The 23,344-nt window shown below is 41.0% G+C and overlaps 1 protein-coding gene across 1 annotated transcript in view; it reads right to left on the bottom strand.

The window, feature by feature from the left end:
• LOC139364922 (ubiquitin specific peptidase 43b) overlaps window positions 1-23,344 on the bottom strand; it is an 87,307-nt gene that overhangs the window by 10,872 nt on the left and 53,091 nt on the right. The window contains exons 7-9 of the mRNA XM_071102150.1: window positions 15,678-15,840; window positions 8,562-8,673; window positions 666-769 (exon numbers count right to left, since the gene is read on the bottom strand). Of these exons, the coding sequence (XP_070958251.1) occupies window positions 666-769; window positions 8,562-8,673; window positions 15,678-15,840 (379 nt within the window). The remainder of the gene's footprint in view (window positions 1-665; window positions 770-8,561; window positions 8,674-15,677; window positions 15,841-23,344) is intronic.

Below are 23,344 nucleotides of genomic sequence, written 5' to 3'. Positions count from 1 at the left end.
CCTTCCTATCGCTTTATTTTCCAAAGTAAGGGAAAGCTATTGATTGAAATGCTAAATGTTTTTACTGATGGTGTTGTTGAAGGTTAAAAAAAAGAATCACATAAACCTTTTAGGGGCACCGGTGCAGCAATATTACTGAAATATCAATACATGAATGGGTCTTGTAGCACCATCATCAAATAGAAGTGTTCTGAATACTGTGCACACATGCACTTTAAAAGCACCACGCCCCCCAGCAACCATTCAAATGGACGAATGGACATTTCTAAGCAACTTGAGGAATTCTGCCTTAATAAAGCACCCTTTAAAATAGCAATTAGCTTCCACAGAATGTAAACCATTAGACACCCTCTCCTGAAAAGGAACATTACAAAATGGCTGCATATTTCACTGCTGTAAGAAAAGGGCATTACATAATCCACCACACAGTATGGACTGCCTCTCAGTAAAGAACTAGCCATACTAAATGTAGAGGGAAGAAACTGTGGTTTTGACACGTTACTCTTGAAATGCTTGGAAGACTTGCTTGAACACCTCTACTGCTTCACTTTAGCTTGATGAAGCGCCTGTTCGCGGCCTTACCTTCTCATCTCACTACCTTACTGTCTGACACGCAGACGCTTAGCTAGCTACAGTATGTGGCCTGCAGAGGCTGTCTGTCTCACCTGTTCACTGCTGGGTGGTAGAGCGGCCGTCCATCCTGGGGGGAGAGGTAGCTGTAGGACGCTGATCCTGCCACCACACGGATCTTAAACAGCACTCTGGCATTCTGCAAGACGACCACAGGTGAAAAATAATGATTATTGAATGAATCAATATTGGCATTGCCACTGGCGTTAGGAGCAGGGACTAGAGTAATGTACAACTATGAGTGTACAGTATAATCAGGGATCCCACTGGTCTTGGTGGACTTGTATATGGTGATGGATAGCACAGTTCTTTGAATCCTAATTTGATGAATGCAATACCCTCCAAAATCCTGTCTGCACAGGACAGATCAAGGTTTGTAGTCAGTAAAAATTGCCCTTTCATCTGATGTGGAGGTTGAATAATGATTTGTAAAGGCAACATCCCCCAGCAATAATATTCCTCGAATTGGCACTGTTTGTTGCTTCTTAACAGCTTCTACCCCCAAGCCATAAGACTCCTGAACAGCTAATCAAATGGCTACACAGACTACTTGCTTTGTCCCTCCACATTGAGGGACACATAGCGTCCACATTGACTCTGTACTGGTACCCGCTGTATATAGCGTCCACATTGACTCTGTACTGGTACCCGCTGTATATAGCCTCCACATTGACTCTGTACTGGTACCCCCTGTATATAGCCTCCACATTGACTCTGTACTGGTACCCGCTGTATATAGCCTCCACATTGACTCTGTACTGGTACCCCCTGTATATAGCCTCCACATTGACTCTGTACTGGTACCCCCTGTATATAGCCTCCACATTGACTCTGTACTGGTACCCCCTGTATATAGCCTCCCTACTGTTATTTTACTGCTGCTCTATTTTTCACTTATCAATTTTTTACTTAACACTTATTTTTCTTAAAACTGCATTGTTGGTTACGGTCTTGTAAATAAGCATTACAACAGTTGTATTCGGAACATGTGACAAATAACATTTGATTTGATTGGCTTGAGAAAACACAAAAAGAGATTACGAAAAAGTTGTATGGCTTAGACAGAAAAATAGAGAAAATAACCAACTGCTAATGGGTCCGTTTGAAATACTGCCACCAGAGAGAAGATGAGCAACCAAGCATTCAAATCAATACATTGGAGAGTTCATAGTTCCAAACCACATTTTTCCTGGCCAAAGCCTCTGAATCTTTTTGATAGGCTTGGGGCCCTGCACCAAACTTGGAGGATGCTAGAAAAAGGTGGGTCTTTCCAAATGAATCATCATTAAGATTTGTGTTAGTTTTCTCCTCATCTCTGCGAAATATACAGGAGAAACTGTTCTAGTTTGGAAGGTACTACCAGGAACACAATCAATAAAAAAAATATATTTTGCCTGGTTCCAAAGTTTCACAGGTTAATTTCGATGTGAAACACCCAATAATCCCAAAGATAATCACCCTCCTTATGCTTGTTTCGATTGCATTTGAAAAATCGAGAAAAAAATTGTTTTTTTACTCAGAGACCTGCTGGGATTGGATGTTCTGGAGTGCTTTGCAGAAAATGAAATTGATTTCCTCTCCTTCAAATGAATTCCTGTGAGTTGCTGGCCAGATTCCAGGATAAACAACAACACTGATTCTTGTGAAGAGGAGAGAACCAAAAATAGGTGGTGAAGGCATTATGTAAGTAGGAGAACACTGAACCGACTCGTCCTGAAAGGATTGAAACACTACAGTCCTGAAAATACTGTAAATATTGTAAAGATGTTCAAGGTATTTCCTATTTCTACGACGGCTGTTGCTGCGAGTGTGAAAATGTTGACTTTCCATGTCAGAAACAAACTAAAGTAAATTAATCAGTTAATAACATAATAGCATGGCTTTGAAATTCATTAGGGGTAAATCATATAAGATCGACAAAACCTTTCCATTATTATAGCAGGATAATAATGGGATGGTTGCTGTTTCTCCTGTCATCCTGATGGGGGCAGCTCCCATCTGTCCAAACAGCCCTCTCAGGGTTTAACACTTAAAAAGAAAAATTCCCTCCAAAACTATATTTTAGTATTATTTTCATTAGTCCATTGTCAATACAGTCCCAGAATCTTTTGCATGTCAGTAGTCAAGTTTTAAAGAAGCAAAGTGTCACTTGGCACATCACCATGATGATGTGGAACATGGTTATTCTGACTTTCAGGGGTGGTCAGAAGGGGTGGTCTGTCCCACATTTTCAGATATTGTACTATTGCTGGTGGTCTGAAGGGTTGTGTTCCCACCCATACAGGACATCTACTTGAAACGGTGCCTGAGGAAGTCCAGCAGCATCGTCAAGGATCCCACACACCCCAGACATGAGCTGTTCACTCCCTTACCGTCCGTCAGACGGTATCAAAGCATAAGATCTGACACCAAGAGGCTCAGAGAGGGTTTCTATTTTTTACCCCCCTTTTCTCCCCAATTTCGATCTTGTCTCATCGCTGCAACTCCCCAACGGGCTCGGGAGGCGAAGGTCGAGTAATGCGTCCTCCGAAACATGACCCGCCAAACCGTGCTTCTTAACACATGCCCACTTAAACGCACGCAAGCACGCACGCTCACACACACACACACACACACACACACACACACACACACACACACACACACACACACACACACACACACACACACACACACACCACACACTGCAATCAGACTCTCATTTACTATCGCTAATACTGCACAATTTCAACACTTCCCCCCTAATCCCCCCTTTCTCTCATACATGTTTAAATATTGGACAATAAATTGTGCTTTCCTGTATTATACTTATTCTAAAAATGGTATTCTATTTTCCTGAGCCAATTACTTTTTGTTCTTATTGTTATCTTTAATTATTTCTTATTGTTGTTGCATTGTCCAGAAGGAACCTGCAAGTAAGCATTTTGTTGTTACCATGTGTATCCTGTACATATGACTAATAAAACTTGAAACTTGAGGGAGCGGGAAAATGGATGTCCTTAAATGGATGTCCTTAAATGGATGTCCTCAAATGGATGTCCTTAAATGGATGTCCTTAAATGGATGTCCTCAAATGGATGTCCTCAAATGGATGTCCTCTAATGGATGTCCTTTAATGGATGTCCTCAAATGGATGTCCTTAAATGTGTGTCCTTAAATGTGTGTCCTTAAATGGATGTCCTTTAATGTGTGTCCTTAAATGGATGTCCTTTAATGGATGTCCTTAAATGGATGTCCTTTAATGGATGTCCTTTAATGGATGTCCTTTAATGTGTGTCCTTTAATGTGTGTCCTTTAATGTGTGTCCTTTAATGGATGTCCTCTAATGGATGTCCTTTAATGGTTGTCCTCTAATGGATGTCCTTTAATGGATGTCCTCTAATGGATGTCCTTTAATGGATGTCCTTTAATGGATGTCCTTTAATGGATGTCCTCAAATGGATGTCCTCAAATGGATGTCCTTTAATGGATGTCCTTTAATGGATGTCCTTTAATGGATGTCCTTTAATGGATGTCCTCTAATGGATGTCCTTTAATGGATGTCCTTTAATGGATGTCCTCAAATGGATGTCCTTTAATGGATGTCCTTTAATGGATGTCCTCAAATGGATGTCCTTTAATGGATGTCCTTTAATGGATGTCCTCAAATGGATGTCCTTTAATGGATGTCCTTTAATGAATGTCCTTTAATGGATGTCCTCAAATGGATGTCCTTTAATGGATGTCCTTTAATGGATGTCCTCAAATGGATGTCCTCAAATGGATGTCCTCTAATGGATGTCCTTTAATGGATGTCCTTTAATGGATGTCCTTAAATGGATGTCCTTTAATGTGTGTCCTTAAATGGATGTCCTTTAATGGATGTCCTTAAATGGATGTCCTTTAATGGATGTCCTTTAATGGATGTCCTTTAATGTGTGTCCTTTAATGTGTGTCCTTTAATGTGTGTCCTTTAATGGATGTCCTCTAATGGATGTCCTTTAATGGTTGTCCTCTAATGGATGTCCTTTAATGGATGTCCTCTAATGGATGTCCTTTAATGGATGTCCTTTAATGGATGTCCTTTAATGGATGTCCTCAAATGGATGTCCTCAAATGGATGTCCTTTAATGGATGTCCTTTAATGGATGTCCTTTAATGGATGTCCTTTAATGGATGTCCTCTAATGGATGTCCTTTAATGGATGTCCTTTAATGGATGTCCTCAAATGGATGTCCTTTAATGGATGTCCTTTAATGGATGTCCTCAAATGGATGTCCTTTAATGGATGTCCTTTAATGGATGTCCTCAAATGGATGTCCTTTAATGGATGTCCTTTAATGAATGTCCTTTAATGGATGTCCTCAAATGGATGTCCTTTAATGGATGTCCTTTAATGGATGTCCTCAAATGGATGTCCTCAAATGGATGTCCTCTAATGGATGTCCTTTAATGGATGTCCTTTAATGGATGTCCTTTAATGGATGTCCTTTAATGTGTGTCCTTAAATGTGTGTCCTTAAATGGATGTCCTTTAATGGATGTCCTCTAATGGATGTCCTTTAATGGATGTCCTCTAATGGATGTCCTTTAATGGATGTCCTTTAATGGATGTCCTCTAATGGATGTCCTCAAATGGATGTCCTCAAATGGATGTCCTTTAATGGATGTCCTTTAATGGATGTCCTCAAATGGATGTCCTTTAATGGATGTCCTTTAATGAATGTCCTTTAATGGATGTCCTTTAATGGATGTCCTTTAATGAATGTCCTTTAATGGATGTCATTAAATGGATGTCCTTTAATGGATGTCCTTAAATGGATGTCCTTAAATTGATGTCCTTTAATGGATGTCCTTAAATGGATGTCCTTAAATGGATGTCCTTAAATGGATGTATTTTAATGGATGTCCTTAAATGGATGTCCTTAAATGGATGTCCTTTAATGGATTGCCAAAAGGGGGAGCCACTACTCCTCTACTCTTCTTGATGCATTTGGATTGACATTATTTTATGAACAAAATTGAAACGCTGAAAAAATACTAATCTTTGCAAAGGAATACAGAATGACAATACTAATGAGGAATTATATGTCGAAAGCTGCTATGGGACTGTACATTAGGATGCCGTGTGGGCATACAGCTCAACACCGACCTGTCATGGGGTAACCTAGAATAAAGATACTAGATCTAAAATCTAGGACGTCGGGGGAATAACCAGACCTCATAAAGGAATCTGTGAGGCCTGCAGTTTGTCTAAATACCTTAGAGAGTCTTGAAGAGGGTTTTTCTATATTTGTGTTCAACCTGAGATAGCGAACACAGAACACATTAAGTGCTCTTATGACTGCTCCAGCTGAAATGCCAGAATGGTTTAAAATGAAGAAGAAGAAGAATGGATTTCCCACTGGGTCACACTGTCCTCTCTAAATGCATGTGTAAAGCAGCTACATTTTTGAGGTCCTAGTGTTTATTGCATTACCCTCTGGCAGCTTTCCATGCCGTCTCAGATGTTTTTATTGAACGCATTCACTTAGAATACCTCAACCTTCCCAAAGTCTTCAAAGTGAATTACCTGTCAAAAGCTTGAAACGAAAGATGACAAAAGTGGACCTGAAATTTGTTTTCCTCTCATCTAGTACTTAGCCACTTTGTTTAAGCCCTGTTTTCTGCTTAGCATGATAGACTTGTGTCTACATGCAAAGACCACCCATGCCACACACAGATACAGTATATACCCGTGTGTGTGTGTGTGTGCATCCCACCCACTGCGGGCTGCAGTCTAAGAATGTTTGAAAAGCACTGGTGTGTGTGTGAAGCAGAAAGAGGCTCAGCTCAGGTGTGTGTGTATGTGCGTGTGTGACAGGTGTGTGAGAAGGTATGAGTAAGTGAGAGGGAAAATGAAAAAATATGAAACAACGTTTGGTCTGGCTCTGAGTAATGTCACACCCTGTCAGAATGACTGCTGTGTAGATAGGAAGAAAAACACAGCTAAAACTCAACACCACGCAACACTACACCTCTGAGCTTCTACCTGTCTCAGCCAGAACGCTGCATGAGGCAAGAGGAGACCAAACAATACTGAATTAGACACAATAGTTGTTATAGTAGCACACGCACTCCAAGAGAAAATCATTGCTTTCAGTTTCTTTCAGTTTTAAATCTACCTGGGTTAATTACTGCTTGTGTTAAGAGAACATTATGATTTGGTAGATAGCAACACTATTTAAACGTGAGAATAATGTTCTAATGCTTTCCCATTACAATCTAAGCACTGACGGATTTCTGCTTAATCCCTCACGTATTACCATAACATCATCTGTCGGGTCATCTGTCTGTAACATGGTCTGTCTCTGTGTGACAAATATCCATTCTCCATTCCACATTCTCCATCTCCCGTATTGCATCTTCAATTAAATCTCATCAGTTCCCCATCCTCACAGAGTGTGTCACTGTGAGGACATCATGTAGTGTCATGAATTACAGCTGTGAGTCTGAGCCACAGCCTGCTCAAGGAGGGGTGCTGTTATTCTCTAATTATACACAGTCACCAGCACCATGTCATCTGAATGGTTAGCGTAGCATACGTAGCATGTCACCCTGTCTGCTCGAGTGAGCAGCTCCATGCTGACTGAGATGTCAGGCAACGGAGAGGCAACATCAGGATCCAATGAGGCAGACTGACTGGCTTACTGCCACTCTGCTGCTATTGGACTCCATTGCTGTGGTCTAAAATTAGATAAGGGTAGAAAATCCACTTTTGGAAGTAAGTGATTGCTGCCATAAACCACAGGTTGACTCGTATCTGTCCTTTCAAGCTCTAGAGAATTGGCAAACCATACATTTGGATGTCTCTCTCTTGGCTGAGGTAGGCTCCTTACACTGATTTTGTAAGCTAGACTTTAATTAAATAGCCAACTGGAGGTTTAAAAAAGGACAGGATAAATCCAATACAGAGAATTACTGAGAGTTTAACACTCTTTTATTCTTCCTTCATGGCATCTCTGTCTCTCCTTCTCCCTTCACGGAATGCTAACCTGTCATTTTTTCTCTCCCTAAAACATCAGGACCCTTTAGCAAACAGACAGACAGACATGTAGTCTGGTGGCCATGCAGCCGCCTGACAGTCAGACACTAACTGGATAGCTGTTTTTACGACATGATTAACATCATGCTATGCTGCGCTGAGCCGCAATCAGAGGTCACACAGCTGGGCACATTTAAGCAGACTGTTTTTTTTTGCATTTGTATCATTACATGTTTGTCCGATGTTCTGCGGTTGTCCCAACAAAGGTGGAGCCACTTGGTTTGGATCTTCCAGCAAGACAATAACCCCAAGCACACATCAACATCTACAAATAAATTAATTGGCCACAAAATCAATATTTTGTAATGGCCATCTCAGTCTCCAGACTTGAAACGCATTGAAAACCTGTGGTTTGAATTCAAGAGGGCAGTCCATAAGCACAGACAAAGGTTATTAAGGATCCAAATGGATTCTGTATGGAGGAATGGTCTAAGATCCCTCCTAATGTGTTCTCCAACTCATAGAAGGCTCAGTGCCAATAATTTAGACGCCCAACTTTTTGAGAAAAAACATATTACTTGTTCGACAAAATCATTTTTTTCTGAGCAATTGTATTAGTATAAAATAATATAATAAAAAATGTAGCATACAATATAGCTCAGTATTTGATTTATTTATTTTATACAGTAATTTTTGCTCATCTTTATCAAGGGGGTCAATGATTTCGAACCTGACTGTATATGCACATACCGTAAGGTAGTTTTGGTTAGGTGGTTTTTTATACTCAAGAGGTAGCCCATACTGTACTAGAAGACAAGGCATAGAGAGATATGACAGGCAGAAAACACACTAGCCCAGGGTTAAAGGTTAGCGTTGGAGAGTCACTGAGCCATTAGCTGTGTGTCAGCTATGGTCTTCCAGTGTTGTACCTGGGCCTGTGCTCCGTTGATCATCAGGTAGTAGAGCTTGCTGAGGATGCTCTGCTGCAGCTGGTCCCAGGAGATGGAGCGGTCCTCCCTCATCAGGAACGGAGGTCCAAACCTGAGGAGCAGATGGGAACACATGATGACCATTCAGTCAGAAGAGATAGGACCTTAGACAGTTATCAATGGGATACGTGAAGTGAACTGATCAAAAAATGTAATTTCATTGATGAGGATGTTTGTGGTCAACTAACATTTAATTGACCTAAATGACTGTTTATTCAATGTACAGTGAGTGAAAGAGTAGAGTACACATCCTGCATTCAATTCTCACACTGTCATATAGGCAGAACCACACTAGCCCTGCTTAGGTCGCTGGTTTCTTACTAGTCTTCAGGCCCCCTTCACCTATCGTCACGGATGACACTCAACCTATTTAATCACCATTATACCAGAGCTCTGCATCAGAGCTGAAGGATCACATGATGCCTTCATTAAACGGTACCTCAGATTAAGGCCATGTCTCTGTCATAAACTCCTCATCTCTAACTGGGAGAGGCTGAGGCTTACACACATCATTGAGAGATTCGTCACAGGATTAATCAAGTTGCATCTCAACGATCTATCAAATTAAGATTAAATATTTTCCTCAGTGTACGTCGATCTGGCAGGTAACACGACCCAGAGCTGAATATTTAGCAAATATTTCTCTGGCCTTCACTACAAAACTTTGCTTGATTAGGTCAACGTGAAAGTGCACGAACCCTATCAAAATGTATTTCTCATCTGAGTCTTAAAGTAAAATATTGATTCTGTTTTATTTCAATACTCATCATAGTTTCATGAAGGGTTGTCCCATGGAAACCATGTAGATACTCAAGGTACATTAAGTTATCGCTAACACTGTTCAACATTGTTACCATTAATGTCATTGTCCTCCATTCAACATACTGTACTTTCCACGGGTTGTTGTGTAATTGCAGACCCACATTCCATGGTCACTATGAGCAACAGCTGCAACAACCAGGACATAAAGAGATACAACAAAAAAAGCCTTTCATTTTCTGTGCTTTGAGGTGTTTGTTCCTTTATTTTCAGGACTTGGTATGCTGTTCAGATCATCGGCCCATAGTCTTGTCAAGCCCTCTCTCTATGGCAGGCCCTGGTACACAGTACTACCCCTCTCTCTTCACCTGAGAATGATGCAAGATTGGAAGTATGTCAAATTGGCTTACAGACGTGTCCATGTTCATCCCACAATGATCTCCACACAGTCTGTGGTGCCTCCGAGGCACCGTTTTAGCAGTAGCCTTGTAAAGTATTGAGCTACTACAACAGTCTTGTGAGTTGTCTCTGAAGCAATGGTGTGCTTTATTTGTCTTAGTGTACACAGAGAAGACAGCAAGAAACAAAGTGTCCACTCAGACTGATGGATTTAAGATGTGAGTGTTGATCGTCAGATGATCGCTCTGATAGTTTTGTGTGGGATCATCCATCTAAAACAAAGGCAGCTGTGAGGACTAGCGCATGGCCAAGCCTGCCAACGTCATAACCAAGGCAGTAGAATGGAGCGTAGCTGGGGTAGTGGTACGATAACAATCCAAAGACATACTACAGAAATACACAGAATTAGCTCCATTGAGACAGACCTTTTCAGAGGACAATTTCACAAATATTTTCTGAAGAAATGAATCGTCATGATAACTAACCCCTGATTAACTAAGAGTAGCACACACAGCTTTAAGAGGGTGCATGAATGATAAAGATTACACAGGTCAAAATTGAATAATTTGGGTTCATCTCAGGGCAAGAGCCTAAAAAAAAAAAAACAGCTAGCACATAACGTTCTGAGAACCATATGTTTCTTAGAGCTTGGTGAGAGCCAGGATGTTCTATGGTTATTTTGTATACAACCTTCCCACAACTTTCTGGGAACGGTACAGGATTTTTGCTTGGCTTTGGAACATTCTCAGCACATTTAAGGAACTTGACAAAACTTTATTTTCTTGGTATTTCATTACTTTAACAGAAAGTTTCCTAAAAGTTCAAACATGTTTACATTTCATTTCAATTCTGGTAATGTTCTACTGTAGGAACATTGCTCAACTGGTTTGACATTGGGAATATTCTCAAATAGTTCAGAGAACATAAACATTTTCTTTTTTAAGTACTTCAGCATAATGTTTCATCATGGTTCTATCTAAAGTCATGTTCTCTAATTGTTCCAAGAATGTTAAGAAACAACATTCTTCTGTGGGAATTTCTGTACATTAGCATAACGTTTCCTACAGGTTTCATCATGGTTCTATTTAAAGTCATATTCTCACATTTTTCAGAGGGAGGCTTACAAAAACTTTCCATAAAAACCACAGAAAACTAGTAACGTTTAGAGAACTTTCTACGAATGTTATTTAAAAACATATATATTCTGTCCTCAGCATAAAAAAAACACTATCCTCTATCTTGTTAAGTATGTTCAGGTGCGTTGGCCACACCGACTCATTGGCCTGTGCTTGTTTCAGATGAAATGGGGTATGTTTGAATAGACTAAAATTAATAGCTTGTATTTTGTATGCGTAAAAAAACATGGCATGTTAGCTCAATCCTGGTGGCGCAGTGGACTAATTCCATGAAAAGAGAAAAGAAGATTATATACTGAACAAAAAGCTTATTTCTCTCAAATTTTGTGAACACATTTGTTTACATCCCTGTTCGTGAACATTTCTCCTTTCCTAAAATAATCCATTGACCTGACAGGTGTGGCATATCATGAAGCTGATTAAACAACATGATCATTACACAGCAGTACCTTGTGCTGGGGACAATTAAAGGCCACTCTAAAATGCGCAATTGTGTCACACAACACAATGCCACAGATGTCTCAAGCTTTGAGGGAGTGTGCAATTGGCATGCTGACTGCAGGTATGTCCACCAGGGATTTTGCCAGAGAACTGAATGTTCATTTCTCTACCATAAGCCGCCTCCAACATCATTTTAGAGAATTTGACAATATGTCCAACCAGCTTCACAACCGCAAACCACATGTAACCACGCCAGGCCAGGACCTCCACATCCAGCTTCTTCACCTGTGGGATTGTCTGAGAACAGCCTCCCGGACAACTGATAAAACTGAGGAGTATTTCTGAAAGTTTGAAAGGAAGTTATTCAAAAACCTCAAAATAACATATAATTTCTGTTCTCAGAGCATTAATAAAATCTCCCAGGAAAACCTTCAAGGAACCAGAGTAAAACATTCTCAGAACCTCCATGCAACCTAAAAATAAACGTTCCCAGAACAGGCGAAATGTTCCCTTCTGTTCTCAAAACGTTGAAAAAACATTCCTTTTTACCAGTCAAAAAACATATGGCTTTGTTCCCAACCATTGTGAAACCAAAAACATAAGTTCACTAACCCACAACTTCCAAGGAACCACATTTTCTAGCTGCACAGTCTTTGGAATAAATTGCAAAAATAATGCAGAGCTCATATCTCTTAATAATAATTTCACGCTTATGGCAGAGTCATATTTATTTTAATCTGTCAGACCAAAACAAATGAGAAAGTTATTTGATCCAAAAAACATCTGACACTTGTGATAAGATCATCCAATGGAGACTATGAAATGTGTCAGAATTCCCACTGATCCACATCGCATCTCTCTCCTCAACAGGCAGTTTGTCTGCATGGAAATAAGACTCAGCATCAATATGGGTCACATTATGATTTGTTTGTCCTGTCCCACACTGTGCATAATGATGGGATCACTAGGAAAGAAACATCTAAGCAAATGCAAAATACATGAAATCAATATGGGTGAGGTGGCCTGCTACAAACAGGACTGGATTTCAGACGATAATGTCTAGCAATCTGGCTTTGGACGATCTCAGCGAGGAACTCACATCTAAAGCATGCCGTGTCCAGAGATGATATGGATTAGACAGCAAAACGGACAACACCATCGTGTTTGTGAAAGTCTCATGTTTTGTTCGGACGCTACAGACGATTTTGTGAGAAGACCGATTGTCGCTCTAGTGCTGTTACCTATCACTGCAGATGCGGAAGGGTGACACCGGCGGAGACGCATCCAATGCAAAATGACTGACATCTCTAGTTTAAACTAATGTTTTATTATAATAATTAGATTCATCAAGAAGGTCTTCAAAAATATATTCACTCACTTCGGAGTTGACGGTTAAACAAAGCAATGACACTGAAATGAACATTTCACACTGTGCTGGTTAGAGGAATGTACCTGCAAAACCTATTCCCTGTAGGACAATAAGAGAAAGACAAAGAGTGCAATCCACATGTCATTTTCTCTGCACATAAATATCTTCACCCGATGAGACAGAGACAGGTCCGAGCCCACTTGGGCACACACTGGTGTAATCAACATTGTTTAAAGGTAATTTTTCAATTGTTGATTGTGGCGTGGAATAAACCTGGAAATACATTGGATTTAAAAATAAAAAATAAAAAAGTAATCAAGTACTGTTTTCATCTCATTTCAACCAACATTGAAATTAGGGTAAGACTTCACCTTAAATACATTGACTTGACTTGACTAACAGGTGCTTACATCAATCTCATTTCAACATAATCATCAGAACTATGTATACGTTGAAATTGCGTTGAAACTTCTAGTTTTTTTCTTCCTATATTGAAATGATGTTGAATTTTAGATTTGATTGGACATACTTTATTTTATATTGTTTCAATATCAGTGCGATCAAGTTCAGCATCCAGATGCCTACCTCTGTGTACCCTGCTAAGCTTGGGAAACAAGCTGTGTTCGTTTCAGCTGAGCTATCATGTCAACACATTTAGACATTGATCAGCTTTCATACTCCTTTGTGTAGACTACCTAAATAACATAGAATAGTTTAAAGTAACTCCTCTAACTTCTCATACCCAAGCTGTATGTGAAAGTCAATTCAGAGTGAGTTTGGGTTTATGTCGGCTTCATTGACATCTGATTTGCCCAACAAAGGACACCATAATTTCAACGTGTAGCTAGGTATACTATCATTCATCCATGGTTGATTGGATTTTTGGAAGTTTAGAAGTAGTTACCATTAGCCCTGTAAATAGGATTCCAAATCCATGATAATAATAAAACACTTTTACCTTTGGATATTGTCTTGTATATGAAGGACGGTTGGTTGATTTAAAAAAAAAAAATGTTATTAAAATGTTGGATCTCCATCTCAACAAAAATGAGTTTACAGTGTTAACACTAATATGCGAGAATAATATTTTTTTGTCAGCGAATGTTTCATTTTGGCGTTATAATAAGGTTGGCAACAAATGGAAAATTGTTGTGGATATGTGTTGCAGCTCAAATCGACTACAAAATCCACATGCAATGCTTTCTTTATGGGCTGGCTGGCTGGATGGCTAGGTAGCTAGCTATCAAACAAGAAAACATAGCTACACACAATAATACCAATATCAGCATGTGCAGTAGCTAGTTAGCTGTAAAATCGCCTTAAAAAACGGCACTATCAATTTAGGAGTCTACAATCTCAGCATCTTCAACCTGTAGATCGATGTGCCCCACATAGTGGAGTCTGACATTCTCAACTGCAGATATACTTTTGAGGAGATGGGAAACGTTGCACATGCTATGTTATGGTACAGGCCGGTGTATTCTGGGCGATCTGGGACAAGGAACGCTCTCCTTTAAGGAGTGAATATCTTCACCCTTCACCTGTCAATTGGGCGCTAGCTCAAATTTTCAACACTAGCACTAATTTCGTCAACAAGAAGTACAACATTACACATATTTCCGAGATGTGAGATAATTAACTTGCTACCTGTAATATCGTATAGCTTTGGAATCGTGACATTACGTGCGTTAGATGAAAATAGGCACATTTCTCGACATATACACTGACTTTGAGAAGGGATTGCGTGACGATTAGTTTAGCAACCGTGTGACACAGCATGACAACGTCAACGCGAATGGTCGACAGTCTGCTGGGTGGGGCGTTATACGTTCCTTCATTCCTTTCTTTCATATCTCTGGAAACGGCACCTTGCAATGCACCCTGGATTACAACACAAGAGGCAGACAAATAGGGAAAATGGGCTAGACCCTCTGTTAAATAAAACATGTCTCGAGGTAGGAATATTGCAAAAATATAACCAATGGCTCATTTAAGAGAAGACATCCTCCCGTGTTATGACATCGGCCAGTATTGAAATCTAACATGTATGATAGACGTTTTCACCATCTAAAAGTCCTATTCCAGTGTAGTGAGAGTGACTTTACCACAGTGCTACGTCATACCGGACGGATTTCTGCCTGCTTGAACGCCAATAACTCAGATACACATGAAAACATGAAAGGACCATGGGAATTAATAGAACATCACTCAGGGTTGCACAAAAACAATATAACATTCAAAATGGGTGACCCTTTCCTGTTTTACACAAGTTTTTATGTTTACAACTCTGGTTGAAATGAGATGAAAACAGTACTGGTTGATTACTTTTTTCAAATCCAATGTATTTTCCAAGTTGAGTCCACATCACAATACGTTGACAAATTACGTTGAAACAACGTTGATTGGTTGTGAAGTTTGACATCTGACACCAGTGTGTGGTGCCCAGTGGGAGGGTTAATCAGCAATGTTGAAGCATGGGAGAATGCTGAGAGACACTAAGCCTTCTGGATGGGATTGGATTTCTCATGTCCGACTCTGTGAGGTCTCCTGAGCGATTATTGATCCCTCCACTGCTGTCGGGCTGGATGTCTGATGGATTACTCCATCGTGTCAGATGTCAAACTTCACAACCATTCAGTTGGAGACTCGCATCTCAATTAGATTGACAAGAAACTCTTAAGAGGCTGTGACTCATTGACTGTGGCTCATTCAACTGTCACATGAGATAGTAGAGGCCTTTCTATGCTGCATATGTGCTTCCCCATTGACATTACAGTCGTGAGATGTTTTCCTGCTGGCCCAAAGTCGAATGAAAAGCCTATATATAGAAATTACTCATGACCTTATGTTATAACTGTAACTTTCTCTTTCACTTCTGAGTGACAGTATGAAGAGGAGAACAACACCAACCGCCCCTTAGACCCCAGAGTGTGTTTGAAACAGTCACCTAACCTGACAGCCTGCTGGGCATTCCAGGCGGCGTTGCACACCAGCAACAGGATCTTCACTGGCACACCATGGTTCAGGAACTCTGTTGACAAAGTTCCGGATGGAGGTAACCTTTGACCTTCGGGCCCGGAGGAGTATGGTGAGGACGGCAGGCTGTGGTGGTACCCTGCAGGAGAGGAGGAAAGAGAGGGGGGGGAAGTGAAATATAAGACTTGGCGAGACATTCTATTTGGGGAGGAGTGAACCAGAAGGGAGAACAGATGGAGCGGGCGCTGCAGACTCTCCCAGCAGGATGGTCTTATCTGATGAAGCTTTTCACTCCTGGTGGGTGCCAGCACTTCTCACCAGCTAACGTCTCTTCCCTCACACTGTGGAGTGTGACTGAGCAAAAGCCTGATGAAATTACAGCACTCACAGACATTAGCAGATGCTGTGTTACCAACCTACTAACCTCATCCCCAGGCTATTGCGCACAGCGCATATAAGCCTGGGATATCAACCACTCAAAGTTGGCCTTAGTGGCAGTGACCATGGAATTATATGCGAGTGATTCTATGGCAAAGTATTTGTCATCATTTCATTTTAGCGAATCACATGTGCTTGTGGTGTGGTGTGCTTGTGGTGCTCTGTGCTTGTGATGTACTAGCGTAAGGGGGAGGGTTAGGGGGAAGGTGTTGTGGGAGATGATTGGTTGGTAGATTAGTTAGATTAAGCCAATGCCTATGTGCCAGGAGTTTCTCCCAGCTCTATGATTTGGCCAAGTTTGATGCGCTGGTCCACCAGACTCTACGCACATTTGTGCAGGAGTGTCTGGGAACGAGATGACCAACCTACAGACAATGCCAACCCATCAGGCGGCACTGGCTCCCCAAAACACTTGGTGATAAATCACATGGTAAATAGGACTGTAGACAGAAACGAGCAGCTATTGATTGGCCCAGCGACAGTTTTCTCCCAAAACCACAGCGTTGTATTAAACACCGCTGTTTACACCCATCCAGCTCACAATTAATCATCGCCAACGGTGAAGGTGAATGTCACGCTTGAAGGTCCCAAAGCCGACCAAATATCCCACCATTCAATCCAGCCACACCACAGGTCTAATACCAGGATATAGGAGAGTGAAGGAATGCATGGAAACAAAGACCTATTCAATATGAATCAGACCCTTCATGTAAACAGCTCTGATATGATATGATAGAGCCCTGACCCGAGAGTGAACATAATGAGGAAGAGTATTACTGCCCTTCATTTATTCATGTTCAACTAATGAAACAGCTGATCAAACTCTCTTCCATCATGCTCTGCAATTTACATAAGTTGTTGACCTCTGATCGCTGTGAGGATGATTTATGTAAAGAAGCCCTTCTTTAATGACTGTTGAAACCTTCAGAATTCAAATCAAATCAAATGTATTTATATAGCCCTTCTTACATCAGCTGATATCTCAAAGTGCTGTACAGAAACCCAGCCTAAAACCCCAAACAGCAAGCAATGCAAGCAAGCAAGCAATCCCTAGAAAGGCCAAAACCTAACAAGAAACCTAGAGAGGAACCAGGCTATGAGTGGCCAGTCCTCTTCTGGCTGTGCCGAATTCAGCAGTAAAATGCAGAGGTCACCTCATGGACTGTCCCCACGTGATTGATGCTAGGTGGGAGGAGGACTTTCATCAGTCATTAAATCAAAGTGTATTTCTTTATATTTGGAAATGTATTCAGAAATGTATTGTTTCAAGACATCTCCCCCAAGGTCTTTTTACTGGTCATTAAATTACAACCAGTTTCCTACCTTTAGGTTGATGTCAGCTTTTCAGAATGACGGATGGAGAGTGTCAAAATAGCCCACGGCAGATTCCTGTAGATACACAGAAACTTCAACTTGTACACACACGCACGCACACAAATGTAATTTAATATGCCTGTTGATTGTAGTCTCCTGTCATGAGTGATATGACTCTCTATAAGATCATGGAATAGTTGTGTATTCACTTTCCTGTAGTCTAGGGTTACGTCTGAGAAACATTTTAATTTTCAATTCCCTGACAGATGTGAAGGACAGGATGAGCCAGCCTGAACACTATGAAAGCCAGTAATTAAACACCTCTGCCCTCAAAGAGATCCACTTCAATGACTGGATTAGCATGGTCAGGTATTGACTGGTTCCGAGAAAGCCGTAAAGCCCTATAGCGAAGACGGACACCAAACTGACCACATACCGAGACTGAGACGTCAGTGATTACTAGGGCGGTGGCGGTCAATCACATTCAGCATCTCCTGGCTTCCACGCATAGCCTATAAGCCACTGATACAGACCTTTGGAACATCTATATTTTAAAAAGTCTATTAAATCCATAGCCTACACCACCACAATAAATCCATTATGTATTTTAGACAGGTCTAAAGAAGCAGGATATGAAGAAAATGTAGTCTATTTCAGAAGAACAGAATAGCATACCCTTTGTCCTTATGTTAGGTCCTGATCTGGCTAGGCCATATGGCTGTGGGCTACACTAGTTCATTTAGCAGACAAGATTCGCTTAGAATTTCGTGGCATTATTTCATTGTATGAATAAAATCGAAAATATATTTTCTCTAAAGGATTTCTGAGGGAGCGCGCACATCCGGCTATTCAGTGTTGAGCGGTTAACAAGGAAACAGGTCTTCCTAAATGCTTAATTTAGAGTTGTTTATGCAACTTTAGTTGTGATCAAAACATATAGAACAACGTTTGTATTTTTAATACAAGACTGCATGATGCCACTAATAATGATTTGAAAAAAGTCACATGAAAGGCATGAGCTCTGCTTTGTCATTTGCGCAGGCTGTGCACATTTAATCAAATCAAATGTTATTTGTCACATGCCCCGAATACAACAGGTGTAGACCTAACAGTGAAATGTTTACTTATGAGCCCTTAACCAACAATGCAGTTTTAAAAAATACAGATAAGAATAAGAAATAAAAGTAACAAGTAATTAAAGAACAGCAGTAAAATAACAATAGCGAGACTATATACCGGGGGTACCGGTACACAGTCAGTGGGGCAAAAAAGTATTTAGTCAGCCACCAATTGTGCAAGTTCTCCCACTTAAAAAGATGAGAGAGGCCTGTAATTTTCATCATAGGTACACTTCAACTATGACAGACAAAATGAGAAAAAAAATCCAGAAAATCACATTGTAGGATTTTTAATGAATTTATTTGCAAATTATGGTGCCATGCAGTGATGCAACCCGTCAGGATGCTCTCGATGATGCAGCTGTAGAACCTTTTGAGGATCTGAGGACCCATGACAAATCTTTTCAGTCTCCTGAGGGGGAATAGGTTTTGTCGTGCCCTCTTCACGACTGTCTTGGTGTGCTTGGACCATGTTAGTTTGTTGGTGATGTGGACACCAAGGAACTTGAAGCTCTCAACCTGCTCCACTGCAGCCCCGTCGATGAGAATGGGGGTGTGCTCGGTCCACTTTTTCCTGTAGTCCACAATCATCTCCTTTGTCTTGATCACGTTGCGGGAGAGGTTGTTGTCCTGGCACAACACGAGGGAACACGAGGGAGAGGTTGTTGTCCTGGCACAACACGAGGGAACATGAGGGAGAGGTTGTTGTCCTGGCACCACACGACCTCCTCCCTATAGTCTCTCCTTCACAATTTGACAAGTACTTGATAATGCCTCGGATTTCTTGCCGTCATCCCCTTTGTGTGGCCGTAATTCCCCTAAAACAAAATCCATGTCTTTTGAGGCCAGTGGCCGTTGTGCCCTTGGGGTGAATATAATAATTATAATTCCCTTCTCCCGGCTGCGTGCTCCGAAACACCTCTCACTCTCATGGCTCTCTCAGATAGCTCAACACTTATTAACCAATAACCGTCACGTGATCTATCACACCCTGATCTGTTTCACCTGTCTTTGTGATTGTCTCCACCCCCCTCCAGGTGTTGCCCCACCTCTGGTTTACTATGCATGCCTGCCTTGCCTGTCTATTAGCTGCCCCCGCTGGTAAATTAACATATTGTTTATTCGACGTGGTCTGCGTCTGGGTCTTACCTTCATACTTGATAGTGATCAGATCTTTTTCTCAAGCTACAAGTGAAGACAGACAAATCAGGGACGCCAATTCCGACTCGCACATTGAAGATATTAGAAGAACTGTCCATATTTACTTTTCGAGTAGGCCTAATGAACAGCAAAAGCACTAGCTTATGTCAATCTACTATCCTACTAATACAAAAGTTGACCAATTCTATTCTGTGCCAGAAATAAATATTCCAAACATAGTCTGGGACAATTGTGGGATGCGATAGATCCCAAATGAATACAACCACTAGCATCCAAAAACATTTTTTAAGCATTGAGGCTGACACAACCGATCAGAACGTTTAGCTTAAAATATTGATAAACATTTAGGCTATTTCTTCACATTATAAGAGCAGTAAAGCGCGCACGGCAGAAGGCTATACGCGCAAATGTTCCAAAATGCAATCAATTAGCGGGAAAAACACCATTCTCAAAAGTGTGATTGTGCATGTAATGCTTTTATTATAAAGGTGCATTTTTATGGTGAAAATGATCTTCCCCAAACTTGAAACTCACACACTGCGTACAGTATGTATGCCAGTTAGGCTCTACACCCCTTGTAAAGTACATTAATGTGCTTCATTTAAAAAAGTTAGTTGTGATACAAACTGTATCAAAAAATATAGGCCTATGGACTAAGCTACATGAGGTGCGAGACTATGACTTGAAGAAGTAAAAAAAAAAAAAAAAAAGGCACGAGCTGTTTCTTGTCTTGCTGCACATATTTCACAAGTGATAATATATCATTCACAAGTGATATGCTAATATAGTCACCCATCAGACTGTTCTTGATTTAATTTTGTCTTTACATATACTAAATAATATATGTGTGATATTTGTCTTGATTTAGAATGGACCATTATCATGCACCGGTCTCAAAACAGGGGCAGAGGGGAAAATGGACGTCATCTATGCACTTAAATAACGAATGGAGGGCCCTTTTCCCGTAGTTAATTTTCATGCCAGCCAGGTAGGATATACTCCTGTTGTAAAGAGAAGAAATGTGCTTATATTAGGAAAGTTGAGAAATAAATATAGTAGGCCTAGCCTATAGAAAGCTGATGGGAACCTCCTCTTTTTAATAGAGGCCATCACTCTGTTTTAGCACGCAATTGCATAGCCTCAAGATATGTTGGGCAACATGAGCTCATGGCCTCTCATGAAGTGTTTGATTAGATTTTTGATTACATTTGCATTGATGTCAGAGTGATTAGAGGGACAATATAGTGCCGAGTACCATGCAGCTTGTCACGCCTGCTCCACCTCCCTGGCGCCAGGCTACCCGTCTTTACACGCACCTGTCACCATCATTACACGCAGCAGAGCTCATTGGACTCACCTGGACTCTTTCACATGGTTGATTGCCCCTGTATATCTGTCTGTTCCTCGGTGGTGTTCCCTGTGTCCACATTAATTGTTGTTATGTGTTCCTGTCCAGACACTGTTCCTGTTCTGTTTCATGTCCGTCAGTTATTACACCTTCACTCCCTGTACCTGCTTCCTATCTCCTGCGTCGATCCTTTCACAGTTAGTAAGTTTGGTAGGCTACTAATAACCAGCAGCAGCATCAGAGCTTGGAGAAGCTTAATTACCCTGACTAAACGGTCATGTGTAATTTGAGTGCCGTCATGACTCGTGACCGCCGGTGTGGCGGTAATACAGTCACCATAACAGCCCTAGTGATGACTTCATGGTGTTTGTCTCCTCCACTGAGTGACCTAGTTAGCCAGGCTTCTGAATGTGTCCACACTGAGGAGCCTGAACTAATTATTGGGATTTTCAAACAAGCGTTCCACATCAGTTCCACCTAAACTGGAAGCCCTGGCTGTTTGTTAAACAGTAAATTGAAGCACATGCGTAAAATCCCACTGATGCCCTGACATTAATGTCCTCAATATGAGCCTGGTATGAACAACCAAGACACTGTCAACCAAATGCAACCTGAATAAGGGGAATACCTGATAGAGAAAGAACATGTTATCTGTGTGTATGATGCACTTCACTGAATGTGAAATAAGATACTTCTATGAGAATTGCCATGACAATGGAGCTTTGTGGGTACAGAATCAATGTTTACATAAACTGACATAGAAAGTGCTTACACCTCTCTTCCTATTTCACCATGCTATGAAAGGTCAGGCAGGAGGAAAAATACTCCCAGACACCATCATCTCTCATGAATATTTTGTGCCACACTGGGATATTCCATACATTGTAGATAGTTCATGTAAACCTTGTTGACAGCGACTCAATTACTCATTCTCCTCCCTGACAACCAAATGAAAATGCTGCCAGGCACAGACAAACGCACACTCCACCATTTTTCTACAGGCCGCTCATCAAGGTGTGAAGTGACATTACTGATAGGCTGTGTGTCAAACAGAGGTGGACAGCCCCTGCTTCACATTTGTATGATTTTGAACATGATTCTAGGACATTTAGTGATAGCCTTTAGTGACAGCCAGTCACTGATGTGCTTAAAGTGAGTCACCCTCTGAATTCACCGACTAATGTACATGGTGCCAAGGCTCTTGTTTTTTTTAGCCACACAGTAAGTGCTACAATTCATTTCAGTTGATGCCTCAGCTTGACAGCTTCTATTGGTACCTGAGACACTCCATTCAGACAGTCTAGGTATTCAGACATATCCAGTTTGTCAAAGCACAAGCCTGCAACTTTAGTGTTGAACATATCTGTCTAGGAGTTACTATACAATTCAGGTGAGCTCAGGTTTTCTGTAACAAGAGCAAAGCCGAACATGAACACTTTAGAAACTTTAACTTCCAGCTATAGAGGCATTATGGCAGTCCTCCTGACCCAGAAACTGTGGAGAAATTAGCTGCTGTCTGGTCAGTCTGTTCCTGAACAATGCTGTCAATTGCTTATTGAAAAGATTTCTTCCAAGCAGAGAGGCTGAACAGAGCTCTGTAGAATCCCACATGCTTTTCATACTGAGAGAAGTAGTGAGTAAAGTATGCTGTATGTAAACTAGGGAGTAGTACAGGAGTGGTAGAGTAGAGGAGTCTTTTAAATCAATGTAGACACTGTTCTGGGGAAGAACAGATACGACTCCATTCCCATTCATAGTTAATGTGCGTGAGGTGCATGATCCCTAAAGGCATATTGATTTCATGTACACAAAATGTACCTTCCATTAGCAGCAGTGACCATAAAAGTTTACGAGGAGTGACAACTCATCATGATTTAAAGAGGCACATTACACAACCCAATGAGGTATAAGCTGAGGTGAAGCCTCCTGCATCAGTACAGTACCACATTTCACGCCCGTCAGCTTTAGGCCAAATAGATAATGATTACAAAATGATTACTCAGTATTCATTGTGTAACAGTGTTTGAGTTCTGTTAACAAACTGGATGTGCATGAAATGAGAGGATGCTCTGTTCAGCAGGGAGGTGGTGAGAGAGGCCTCTCCATATCAACCCCACTACGTATACAGTCTGATAAAACATCCCAGGAGGATTCAGTGTCTGCCTGTGTGTGTGTGTGTGTGTGTGTGTGTGTGTGTGTGTGTGTGTGTGTGTGTGTGTGTGTGTGTGTGTGTGTGTGTGTGTGTGTGTGTGCAGACCAATCAA

This window comes from Oncorhynchus clarkii, chromosome 13 (assembly GCF_045791955.1).
Source record: "Oncorhynchus clarkii lewisi isolate Uvic-CL-2024 chromosome 13, UVic_Ocla_1.0, whole genome shotgun sequence".
NCBI lineage: Eukaryota > Metazoa > Chordata > Actinopteri > Salmoniformes > Salmonidae > Oncorhynchus > Oncorhynchus clarkii.
The sequence above is the reverse complement of the archived record's forward strand: the minus strand, read 5'-3'. Positions and strand labels throughout refer to the sequence as shown.